Consider the following 13,228-nt stretch of genomic DNA (forward strand, 5'->3'; position numbering starts at 1 on the left):
TCTAGCAGTCACTTTTCAGCCATTACACCTAAACTTGGGCAGCTCTTTGCCCCTCTCCGGGCTTCCGTTTCCCCATTCATGAAGGAATAGGGTGTCCTAGAACACATCCTCAAACCCAGAGTCTCGTCTGACCCCTAACTCAAAAGACAAGGCAATCAATTCTTTTCTTTAACACCAAAGAAACCTGCAGGTATGAATACTGAATACTCCCCGATACTAGGCACGGAAACACTCACCCGGACAGGGCTTGGTTGGGGTGGGGAGCCGTGCACGCCCCGCCCCGCCCCAGCCGACACCGCCCCGCCCCCAGCCGACGCCGCCCCGCCCCCAGCCGACACCGCCCCGCCCCCAGACGTCGCCACCCCGCCCCCGCTGACGCCGCCCCGCCCCCAGCCGGCACCGCCCAGTGGGCTTGTGGGCACGTGCAACCAGGCCAACACTGGTGAGTGGAGTGGTCGCGGCCCGCACTCCATCGCCGTGGCAGGCAGGGGTCGAGCGCGTCCTCCGTGCGTCCGACCTCCGGTGCGGGTGGTGCGCACTGGGCCAGGGAGCTCGAGTGCGGCAGGGCCTGGGCCAGCGGGCGCGGGTAGTGTAGGAGCTGGGCACGCGCCCCGACTCGTCGCAGGATTCTGGGCACCAGGGCAGTGTGGACACGCTGGTCCTGAGGCTGCCTGGCTCCAGGAGTCGGCTCGCGAGTGGCCTGGGCACCGAGCGTAGCTCACTTGCTCGGTCGGTGGTCCCCAGACTGCGGACGAGAGTACGGAAAATTTGGAGGCCAGGCTGCCCGGGAGCGCCGCCACCACGTGGGCTCTGCTCTCGGGAGTCACGTCGGGCCTAAGAGACAGGCTTTACATCTGGGAAATCTGAGGCCAAGGCGTGGGGAGCAGCGCCTCTCTCGTCGCACCCTGACTTTAACATTACAGCCTACCTTTCCTATTCATTTGTCACAAGGTATTTCTAGAATGGCTGCTTGACAGCTGGGTTGTCCAATAGGTTAATAAGACCAGGTTTTCACTGTGTTTTCAGGCGGTATAGTCCTGGGAATCACAGGATCTTAATTACTCCACTAATTAGCTCTATATTAGGTGCCAGGCCTAGGTTTCACTGGGTTCGTGTTTAAGTGGAGGAGCTGATTTACCAAGCTTCTTCCACTATCTCTTGGATGGTTTTAGCTTCTTTGGCCTCATTTTTTTGTAATGTTACGATTACTAAAATACATTAATAAGGTACAATCAATTTTTTTCCCCCCTCTAAAATAGCACTAAAAAGATAACTGCCAGTCACAGTTTTAGGTCAATAGGAGACCCGTTTTTCTTTTCTGAATTGATAAAACATTTGTGTGGGCGGAAAACTTTTAGGTTAGCCTAGGCAAACTCGTTACAGGCAGTGTCATTTCAGATAGGGGTGTGTATGTATTTAATTGAGCTGAATTTGACTATGGTGCTTTGCGTTAATTCATCTAAAATTTATGTGGAGAACGTGCTATATACCAGAAGTGCTAATCCAGTAGGCTAGATCTGGGGCTCAGAAGTTTGTGTCATGTTTACAAGCCTTCCTGGCGACTGCACTGCACTATAAAACATTGTTCTGGAGATTATGAAGACACATCTCCCTCCCCTTAGGTAATAACGACTGATAGTTGTGCCTTTCAGTTCTGACTATACTGTTGAATACCCAAGGTTCAACTGACATCAGAATAATCTTACTGAATAAAACATCTGTTACCCAACTTTGTTTTTGCGCAAGGCTTTTGAGACTTTTCTCTAAAATTATAAAAGATGAAAAAGGGGAAAAAAATCATTCAGCAAACATTTCTTGGAGGGACCTCTTATGTGCCACACTCTGGCTCTGTGAAATGCACATATAACCATCTCTTCCCTTAACCTATTATGACTTATCAGTGAATATCACCATAGAAAAGCTTAGGACACTTAATATAAGGGCTCTGTTTATATTTGTTGGCGGTGGAATGGGTATCAATATTGATTTTCTTGTAGTTTTAATCCTTCAAAGTTGTTAGTTGATTTTTTTTTTTATCCGTGGACAGTAAAATATGAGCCATGATTCTTTTCTTTGGACTTAATTATTTTACATTTTAATGCTTATAGTCACCTCAAATTGGACGATTGCTTTTTTACTTTTACTAATTGAAATACAATTGACGTATAACATTGTTAGTGTAAGGTGCACAACATAATGATTCAGTATTTGTACATATCGTGAAATGGTAACAATTGCTTCTTAAAAGCTTGCCTTTTTTTTCTCTGTAGTTTTATAAAAATATTTACTTTCTGTTTGGGTGGTCTGTGTGGTTTATAGACAGGCTTTTGTTGACTACTTCTCTAGACAACATTCTCTTGTTTAATTATATTTCTTAGATTCTGAGACATGCTTTTTTACTGTTTCTGAAATTGTGATGCATCTGAAGATTTTTGTATGTTCAATTTAGTACGATACGTCATTCGTTCTTCCCTCTACCCCCGAAAAGCTGTTAAAAAGAATCATCTTACAATGTGGGTAGTGTGAGAATCAGAGAAATAGTATATTTTCCCAGTAACCTCTAAGCTAGCTTCCAATTAACTGAATCTCAGATCATTTCAATGTGAATATAGAAAAACAATAAATGACATAACTTTTGGTGGTATTAAGTAGCGAAGAGGACATTCTAACAAAAGCATTTGTTACGCAGTGTTGGGGTTTATTTTTTAGTGATTATAGATAGGAAGAATGCTTTAAGTGATTTTATTTTTGGCCTAAGTATTCTGTGCACTTTAACCATACTTTCCACGAATGTATTTAATGTACTGTATTTGTATATTGTGCTTAAAACAAACCTTTCACTTGCTTACTCCTGCTGCTCCCATCCCTTAAATTTTAAACTGACCAATTATGAGGGATAGAGATGTGCGGCTGAATATGAAATTATTTTTTCATCATAGAGTACGTTTAATGATACAAGCCTTCTGAACTAGTCTGTGCTTTTAAAAATTAAATGTGAGCGAAGTGTCAGAGTTCCTAAAACCATCCCTACGTTCAGTGATTTGCTGAGACTCGGCTGATTGATTACAGCAGAAGGAGACCAGCTGTTTCATTGCTGCAGCAACTACACAGGCACCAACAGGGGAAGTTCATTAGATACTCAATGCCCAGGTGTTTTTTGTTTGTTTTAATCAGGGGTTGGTCACGTAGACACCCTCTGCTTGGCACTACCAAAATTCAAGACTCCCAGAAGGAAATTGGATGTTCAGTATAAACTACATTGCTTTCATAGCTTATGTATGATGAGTCACTCTTATTTAATAATGGTGGGAATGCTCCAAAAATCGAAGTTGCCAGATGTCAGCCATAAGCTGGCCTTTCAGCGGATAGCAGGTAACTTATGCACAAGCAGTGCTCTTTGCTAATCTCCTTTCATATCTGGGTTCCAAATACTAACAGTACTTTGTCTCTCTGAAGCCATGATTCTTAAGGTGACAAATGAAAATGGTCTGTAAACTTAAAAGGAATGTGAAACATTTTCAGAAAATTTGTGTCTTATTGATGACATCCTAAAACACTAAAGTTTATTTTTTTCTAAGCTTAAGCCCTTACCCCACCAACACAAGCTTTTAGTATTGATTTTTATTAGTTTTCCACCATGGTCTTGTGTTTTCCTGCCAAAAGCACTTGATCAGAGCTATTTGTGGATACAAATTTAGAAGGTAAAATGTGGCCACTAGGGAGTTTTATTTTTTGATGTTTCCACTTACTAATTTATTCAATTTATATTTGGATTATATTCTAAATGTTCATTTATAAATTTGTTGTAATATGTTCCAGGGTGCTTACTTTCCAGGTTATATCACTAATTCTACTTAGTCCATGGTGTAGTTGAAATACAGCTTAGTTATAATGACAAAGGGGCAGAAAGCAGTATTCTTGAAATTCCGATAGCCCAACAAAATAGGAAACCATAACACCTGTAAATAAGTTACTGGTCTCTGGAAAAAAATGATCTTTATAAGTATAGTTTTTTGCTTTTTATTAAAATTGTTGGGGTGACATTAGTTAAATAAGTTTCAAGTGTACAATTCAACAATATGTCTTATGTATTTTGCATTATGTTTACCACCCAAAGTTAAATTTCCTTCCATCACTGTGTATTTGACCCCCTTTATCTCTATCTACCTCTCCCTTCTTCCCTCTGGTAACCACTAATCTGTCCATGTCTGAGTCTGTTTGTCATGTTTGTTTGTTGCTTTTAGTTTTATATCCCACATATGAGTGAAATCATATGGTTCTCAACTTTTTCTGTCTGACTTATTTTGCTTTGCATGATTATCTCAAGATCCATGCATGTGGCAAATTGCATTATTTCATCTTTTCTTAAGGCTGAGTAATATTCTGATGTATATATGTACTACATCTGCTTATCCTGTGATCTATCATAGGCACTTTGATTCTTCCATGTCCTGGCCACTGTGAATAATGCTGCTGTGAACATCAGGGTGCATATGTGTTTGCGGATAAACGTTTTCAAGTTTTGGGGGTAAATACCTAGAAAAGGGATTGCTCGGTCATACAGTAATTCAATTCTTAGTATTTTGAGGAACCTCCATCATGTTTTCCATAGTGCTGTCCTAATTTACATTCTCATCAGCAGTGCAAGAGGGTACCTTTTCCTCCCACAATTTCTCCAACACTTGTTATTACTTGTCCTGTTGATGATAGCTATCTTGTGGTATCTCATTGTGGTTTTGATTTGCATTTCCCTAATAGCTAGTGAGGTCGAGCATCTTTTCATGTCTGTTGGCCATTTGTATGTCTTCTTGGGAGAAGTGTCTCTTTGGGTCTCCTGCCCATTTTTTGTTTTATTATTGTTGAGTTGTATGAGCTCTTTATATATTTTTGAATAGTAGGCCCTTATCGGAGCCATTGTTTACAAATATCTTCTCCTATTTGGATGGTTGCCTCTTTGCCTTGTTGGTTTCTTTCGTTCAATCTTTTTAGTTTGATATAGTCTCATTCATTTATTTTTGCTTTACTTGCCTTGCCTTTGAAGTCAAATTCATAAAATCCTCTCTAACTCCAAGGTCCATGAGTTTAGTACCTGTTTTCTTCTGTGCAGTTAATTGTTTCAGGTCTTCTCTTCAGGTCCTTGATCCGTTTTAAGTTAATTTTGGTGTGTGATGATAGCCATCTAGCTTTATTGTTTGTATGTGGCTTTCCCATATTCCCAGCTTCATTTATTGAGGAGGCTTTCCAGAGACTTCTTTAAGAATCTGGTGAAAGCAATTGTCTCCACCTCCCCCAATATATTTTAACATAGAAATTTGTAGTTTCGTGAAGTTCACATAATTCGAATTACCATTCTTGAATCCCAGATGAGCGCCACCTGTATTATAAGTAGTTGAGGCTTAGGGGCAGTTCTGAGAAGGCTTAAAAGTGCTTGGGAGTGTTGTTCTTCCTGCTACTCAGGTGTTTGTGGACCAGCAGCAGCAATATTGCCTGGGAGCTTGTTAGAAATGCAGAATCTCAATCTCAGCCCTACCGCAGATCTGGATGCCCAGGTGACGTGTGTGCACATTCAAGATGGAGGAATGCTGTATTAGAGGTTAATGATGTAGAGGTATTTTATTATTATGTCTTATTATAGTTTGAAAGTTATAGCATTTTAAAGACTTGTGATAGAATTATCTTTACCCTTCACTTGCCAGCCTCAAATTAGTTTGGTTTTTTAATGGAAGAGGGATTTCAGATAAAGTAATTTTCAGGAATAAGCTGTGATTTGGAAGTGAGGAGGTTCATTCAGGTGGTTGAGGAAGAGACTTGGGAGTAGGCAGCTTCTTGCTCCCCCCACCAGGTGACACCATGGCCCAGGGCATGTTGGGTGTGGCTGTGATAAGGAGCCCCTGGCACTGGGCAGCTAGCTATTGATAATTCTAGAGGCAAGTCTGTAACTCAGAGTACAGTCTAATTGGATTTGGGACCTGGTGTCGATTGAAGCCAAATTAAAGATTTTTGACTTTGCTATGTTAATGACCACAGGCTAAAACTGTGACTTGGAACTGCTTAGATAGTTGAATTCTTTGATTTTAGATAATTATACTTACTAACAAACAGCGAATTCCACAACTTTTGTGTTCTTGTAAAAGGAAATATGCTTCCCTTATGATGAATATTTTATGGGGCTGAGTCATGTTTTGGAAGAAATGGTGTTGGCTTAAGGCTGCATCATGTCCTGGAGGAAAAGGCATTGACTTATGAAGAGTTCTCACGAAGGTGTAATAGTGATGCAGTTTGTGTGTGTGTGTGTGTGTGTGTGTGTGTGTGTGTGTGCGCGCGCGCGCGTGCGCGCACACAGATGACCTATTAACACCAACACATGTTCTTTGTTCTTTGGTAGGTTTGCATTTCCTTGCTGCTTTGTCTTGAAGACAGAACGATGCCAAAGAAAGCAAAGCCTGCAGGGACTGGGAAGGAAGAGGGGCCTGGTCCCTGTAAACAGCTGAAGGTGGAGGTAGCTGGGGGACCCTCCACTTTAAACTTTGACAGCCCCAGTGGCCTCTTTGAAAGTTTAATCTCACCTATTAAGACAGAGACTTTTTTCAAGGAATTCTGGGAGCAGAAGCCCCTTCTTATTCAGAGAGATGACCCTGCACTGGCCACATATTACCAGTCCCTGTTCAAGCTATTAGATCTGAAGAGTCTGTGCAGCCGCGGTATGTACTATGGAAGAGACATAAATGTCTGCCGGTGTGTCAATGGGAAGAAGAAGGTTTTAAATAAAGATGGCAAAGTGCACTTTCTTCAGCTGAGAAAAGATTTTGATCAGAAAAGGGCAACGATTCAGTTTCACCAGCCTCAGAGATTTAAGGTAACAGGTTCTCCCCATTGCAGCATCCTTGTATGTATTAAAGTGCTAACATTTGGTCATAGATCGACTCAGGGATGAACCTGGGGTTTGATAATGATTTGCCTCCTGCCAGCTTGTGAAGTAGCATCTGTTTGGTCTTTAAATGCATTCCAAACTAGGAGATTCTGTGTCATCCTTTGGCTAAATTATTAGAAAATGTCCAACATTCAGGGTGGACATGGGTGTCATTGAGCCGCAAAAACTAAATTATACTGCTAGTTTATAAAGTTTATTAAAGTAACAATATACTTCCGGAGGTATGTTTTGAGGGCTGATTTATATTTTGGTATATGGTAGACATTTCTGTTTGCCCCGTCATTATAAGTTAAGGCATGATAGCATCAAGGTGGTTATTTTCTTGAGGTTGCCTCCCTTTATTGCCTGCGTCTACCTAAGTAGAAGCTTCAGAGCCATGATTGGATCACATACCAGATGTATGTTCAAGAAAAAGATTTCACCCTTATCAACAGCAGCCCACCCATGTGGCTCTGAGGGTCTGGCCCTACAATTGCTCCTGGATTAGTAGTCATACGTGTAGGGTAGCTTTGATTTGCAAGTCGAGAAGACTGACTTTTTATTTTCCTACATCATTAAATACTTGATAATTTGCCTCCTCTGTGATCAGTTTTTACATTTATAAAATGCAAGGTCAAGAAAACTAATCTACTTTTGATGAAGTCTGAGATCTTTACATGACAAGTAGCCCAAAACAATTGACAGCCTGTTCTGAGTTTGGTTTTATCCTCATTTAGAATTCTCCTTCTGTGACCCAGAGTTGAATCAACATGGCAGCATGGGAGAAGGGGAGCAGTTCATGAGGTTCCATATTAGAGGGGGTAGATTCTGACTATGTTGGTGGCTCCTGGGACTTTGTCATCAGTTACCAGTAATATATCTCATGACTAAACTCAAGAGTTGCTTTGTTAGATCCCGTTTTGCCTCATCTGATGAATAATCTGGTCTGGTAAATGATTCCCTTTCTAGTCTAAAGGACCCTGAACCTATTTGTACTCTGGATAAAGTTTAAGTAGTCTTAGATTTTTCAGTACAAGTCCTGATTTCAGATACTTCATCTCAAGCAATCATGTGAAGTTGAAATGTCCATGGAATGCTAGCCTTTTGGCCTAGGCCCCCAAAAGGAATTTATAAATCACTTGCCAGACTAAGACATGATTTCAATTCAGAAAATATGGACACCATGGTGCTTCTGTCTGAGTCAGTCCTTGACTCTTTACCCGGCCAGAAGCAGAACTTTTTAGACACCTAAGAACTATAAACAGAATAGGTAAGTGAAGTAAATAACATGTAATTTGATTATAGACCAGTAGAAAGTAATTATTTGGCATATATGTGATGTCCTCTGTGACTGTCTTTACTTTCTGTACTTTAGAATCATCTTGAACTTTTCTCTGCTTATCTACTTAAGCCCTGCACATTTCTCTTCCCCGATTCCAGGTAATTGAGAATGTATTTCTTTTGCCCTGTGGACTCAGCTCTTTGACCATATTAAAGCAGGAAGGATGAGCTTTCTCCATCTAAAGTTAGGCCCCAGGCTAGACTAGGATGCACTCTGTTTTTGTTTATTTGTTTTGTTTTGTTAGGTCTTTCCATGGCCAGTATTGAAAGACCTTTGAGCTGTAGGAACTTACCCTCTTACGCTAGAATCTGGGTTCTAAATATTAGTGGGCCTCACGATATGCACAGCTTATTCTATTTAATCTAGAAATGAGTTAACCAGGACTCTACATGTTGTCCTTTACCTGCTTTGTGTAATCCATATAATGTCTTGGGTGAGCTTACCAAATACTTACACATGTGGTAACTTTTGAACCTTCCAAAAGACATTTGAAATAGAGCAGTCATTATGGTCTCTAACTGTGAAAAAACAAGTTTACAGATGTGACTTTTCTGTAACTACTAAGTGAGGACTTCTGACTCCACATTTAAGGCATTTTCCTGTTATTAAAGATGTTAGTTGAAAGGGAGGACTTTCGGCATGTTTATTTTTGCCTGCCTTTAGGCATATACATGGGCTGTGGTCTTAACTATGGCATTTGGTTTTGATTCTGTGGGTAGGTCAGTGGAGAGAAGAGAGTGTGACCAACTAGGAGAGAACCTTCTATTTCCCCTTTTTCATTGTTCTCGGGTCCTCTGGGGTCTGCCTTGGCATCTCTGGACATAGTTGGGTGTCATAGGTTAAAGAAGAATACAGTTTTCAGGAGCCTTAATTGTGCCTAAGTCAGCATCGGTGAAGCAGTAACACTTATGTATTGCTCTGAAATTTAAATAGGATGGGAGATGTTATTTTATGCTGTTCCCCACAATCTTAGGGTGGGAATCTTCATTTTACAAATAAAGAAGCTGAAGTCACCTAGCTTGTAACTATAACTTGGACTGAGATGGTTTGACTCCAGATCTCTTTGTAATAGACCGCACTTGGCAGATTCAGAAGCTAAATCCAGGAGAGGTGGGACAATTGTACATTTGATAGGGTTTTTGGTATCATTTAAGAAGAAAAGATAAATATGCCTATCAATTACAGACCCAGATGCTTGAGTCGAAAGCCCTAAGCTGTCACCCATTTTGTCCTGAGATAACCTCTCGGGCCACAGAGAAGAGTGAAGCACTCGTTTTCTAGTGGTTCCAGTCATCATATAAATGTAACCTTGGTTTCCTTCCTCATCTGTAAACTGGAGATCATAGCACTCACCGTTATGATGAGACAGAGTTGTTGGGAGGGTTATATAATTAATATACGTTAAGCACTTAGAAACTTCCTGGCACGTAAGAAGTGCTGATGATATCCATGTGGTGTAATTGCTACCTCCCTTCCTCATATCCATGGTGGGAAAATCAGGTTTCTTTCTCTCTTGCAAGAACGTATGGCTCCTCTCTAGGCTCCTCAATCTGACTTATACCCTGAAGAGCTGATGAGTGACTGGGGAGAGGGACCTTATCTCTACCCTTTTTCTTTTGTGTCTATACCCTCTTCTTGTGTTATCATGTCTGCTCTCATTGCTTTTAACTACTAGTTTTGTGCAGAGAATTCCCAAATGTAAATCTCTAGCCCTCACTTCTTGCCAGAACTTCACTTAGCCAGAAGCTTACTTAAAAACATCACCACATGTGAGTCTTAGCAGCTCAAACTTAATATTTCTAATATAGGACACTTGTTTTATCCTCTAAAAACTTGTTCTTTAGCAAGTCTTTCCCATTTCAGTAAATGGAATTGGGAGCTAATTGTCCAAGTCAAAATCCCAGGAGTATTTTTTTTACTCTTCTCATTCCCTTACCCCTTTGTATTTAGTCCGTCAGCAAGTCCTGTCAGTGCTACTACCGCAGTACATCTTGACCTTTCTACTTCCCTCTCCCCTCCTACCACCTGCTCATTTCTTGCCAGGGCGGGCTACTGCCTTAGTAGCTTCCCGACTTACCTCTCTTGCTTTTCTACATTTCATTCTCTACACAGGAGTCAGAGTGAGCTTTTAAAAATGTAAATTGATTCATGTCATTTTCCTGCTTAAAATCCTGCATGATTCCACACCAGATTGCCAACTTTGCCAGTCTTGTTTATGTGCTCACATCTTTTCTGTGGCATCTACAAGAGACCAAATGCTTGAGGCAGAGGTGGTGGTTCCTTCATTCTTTAACCCTCAGTATCTGCAACGTACTAGCCATGCAGTAAAGACTTGCTTAGCAAATAAGAACATGTTACTTCTCTTATTGCTAATATATTTTTCCCCTCCCCTCCTTCCTTCTTTCTCTGTCCTTTCTCTCTTTCACTCTCTCTCTTTTTATTTTCACTTTTATTTTTTAGGATGAGCTTTGGAGGATCCAGGAGAAGCTGGAATGCTACTTTGGCTCCTTGGTTGGCTCGAATGTGTACATAACACCTGCTGGATCTCAGGGCCTGCCACCCCATTATGATGATGTCGAGGTAAGAGGAGGGAGATTGCTCAGCTTGGGGAAGGACTTGCTGTGAGTCCGTGTTAGGGTAGTTGTCAGAGTTCAGTTCAGCTCTTGGGCCAGGTCTCTGTCCACACTGCCTGTGTGGTCACTGGAGATCTTGACCTTCCCTAGATGTTGGGTCAAAATTAATCCCATCAAACTGGTTTCCTGCTCCTTCTCCAGGGGGAAAGATTGTTTCTAACCCGATTAATATAAAGAGCCACACTCTTAAATGGGTATTTATTGAGTTTACAGAAAAGCATAATTGTCTTTTTCTTTAATTTCACAATGTGTGTTCTTTAATAAGATGCGATCACAAGCAATCCTTACATCTACTTTCATGCTGTCCCTTTTCTGTAGCTGCCAAAAGTATATATTTTTTCCACTTGTGAAAATCTTGGGGCCGCTTGAATGAAGGTCATCATTTCACTTAAGCACTGGCACCTCAACAAGTGTTACTTTCACTCTCTGTGGCTGCCAAAAAAAAGTTAACTCTTTGGCTTAGGTATTTTGTAGTTTTATCTTGTATTACTACAAGGTGTGAACACACCGAGTAAAAAATTCTTTTTTCCCTTTTGAGAGCAATTTGATATCAATACATTTTCCCAAGAATTCATGTTTTTTTTTTTTTTTTTAAATACTTTTTAACAGAACATTAAAATATCTTTGGCTGAATGAAGAATAAAAAACTTGAAGCTTTCCTACCTGCCAAGGATTTCAGACATTCAGTCTTGGCCGAGCTTGCCTTTTCCATCAGAGCTTATAGGCTTTCAGCTGTCCGATAGAAGATTTAAAGGAATGAGGTAGTGGGTATATAGTGGGATATAAGGAACTCAGTGAGGTTTCATGAACGTGAAAAGAATGACTGTCCTATATCAGGGTTCATGATTACCTGGTTTTAAAGTGAAAACCAGTAGTGGCAGCTTTTAAGTATGGAGTGAAATGTATCTAATCTTTCATTTTTGTTATTTACCTGCGACTTTTATAATTCATGTAAGCCCTCGGAGGGCTAATATTCCAGAATCACTTTGCCTTGCCCGGAAGCTCTCTGACGCCCTGGTGCTGTGACTCTTTGTAGGTTTTCATCCTGCAGCTGGAGGGAGAAAAGCACTGGCGCCTCTACCACCCCACTGTGCCCTTGGCGCGGGAGTACAGCGTGGAGGCCGAGGACAGGATTGGGAGGCCAGCACACGAGTTCACGTTGAAGGTACGCGCCTGCTATGTGGATGCCTCTTGTGAGATAAGTTCGGGTTTGAGTTTTAGTGTTTGTATAATGGTCCCAGTGAGACTGTATCAAAGAGTTTCAGGGCACAGTGGATCTCATTCCAGTCAGCCGGTATATACAACGTTCAAAAGATAGCCTTTACTCGTACTTGTAGAACTGAATGAGAAAGTACTAAGTTCATTTTCCATATAGCCTGTCTCCAAACATAATCCATGTACAACAGGAATGAATTATGAATTCAGTGTCCTCTGGCTTCTCTTGAGTAAAAGTGCAAGGTTTGGCCTTGGGCAGCCGGGCCGTAGGTTGCTGACAGGCAGAGCTCAGTGAGGGACTCTCAGTTTTTTTGTTAGTAAAGTTCCATTATGACCCATTTTCCTCTTGGTTGTGCTGCTGATGCTCTCTGTACTCACTGCCCTTACCCCTGCATATAGTCACTGTAAGTGTAATTATGAAAGCTCTTGAGGAGCCCTCCTCTAGGAAGCCAGGTGGCTTGATCATGGGCTTGTTTGTTGGCATCTTGCTGCTGAGAAAGTCTGTTTCTGAGTAGTTAGCTTGGACAGGATCATAGCCAGTCACCCCAACAGGTGAAGTTATTGAGGAAAAAAATCTTAGATAAGAATAGCTCGATGATTAAATTGTATATCTTTTTCTACAAAACATAAATTTTATTTCTTTCAGTGGCAGTAAGATACAGTTAATTCAGACAATTCCAAAAATTCTGCCTACCTGATATCCTTGTACGTAGTTATTGGTTGTTGTTGTTTTTTTTTTATTTCTTGTGTCTTGAAGTTAGAATCAGTGTCAATTCTTAATGCCTTACTTGATTTTAAAAACTTTACCTGCCTACTAGTAACTGGAGGAAACAATCTCCCTTTTTTCAGATGGTTGCCTGTATTGTAGGAGACTTAAATAACTACAATGATAAAAGTACCTTACACTTTTTATGTTCTTGGTCAGCAGTCAGCAAATTATGGCCCATGGGTCAAAAGTACAGCCTGATGACTGTTTTCATAAATAAAGCTTATTGGAACACAGCCACACTCATGCCTTATGTACAGTCTAGGGCTGCCTTCACCTTATACTGCAGAGTGGTCTAGTTGCCACAGAGACAACATAGCCTACAAATCAGAAATATTTATTATCTGGTCCTTTATAGAAAA

General features: G+C 41.0%; 1 protein-coding gene across 9 annotated transcripts in view; it reads left to right on the top strand.

Annotated features, from left to right (window-relative positions):
* Window positions 1-376: 376 nt before the first annotated feature.
* RIOX2 (ribosomal oxygenase 2) overlaps window positions 377-13,228 on the top strand; it is a 29,121-nt gene continuing 16,269 nt past the window's right edge. For 6 of the 9 annotated variants that reach the window (XM_036220059.1, XM_016156489.2, XM_036220062.1 and 3 more), the window contains exons 1-4: window positions 377-442; window positions 6,386-6,856; window positions 10,713-10,832; window positions 11,922-12,050. In XM_036220059.1, coding sequence (XP_036075952.1) covers window positions 6,425-6,856; window positions 10,713-10,832; window positions 11,922-12,050 — 681 coding nt within the window. In that variant the 5' untranslated portion in view covers window positions 377-442; window positions 6,386-6,424. Of the gene's footprint in view, window positions 443-3,174; window positions 3,373-5,334; window positions 5,609-6,385; window positions 6,857-10,712; window positions 10,833-11,921; window positions 12,051-13,228 lie in introns of those variants that run through there. The other 3 variants (XM_036220060.1, XM_036220061.1, XM_016156497.2) reach the window with 3 other exon arrangements.

This window comes from Rousettus aegyptiacus, unplaced genomic scaffold, assembly GCF_014176215.1.
Source record: "Rousettus aegyptiacus isolate mRouAeg1 unplaced genomic scaffold, mRouAeg1.p scaffold_m13_p_4, whole genome shotgun sequence".
Taxonomy (NCBI): domain Eukaryota; kingdom Metazoa; phylum Chordata; class Mammalia; order Chiroptera; family Pteropodidae; genus Rousettus; species Rousettus aegyptiacus.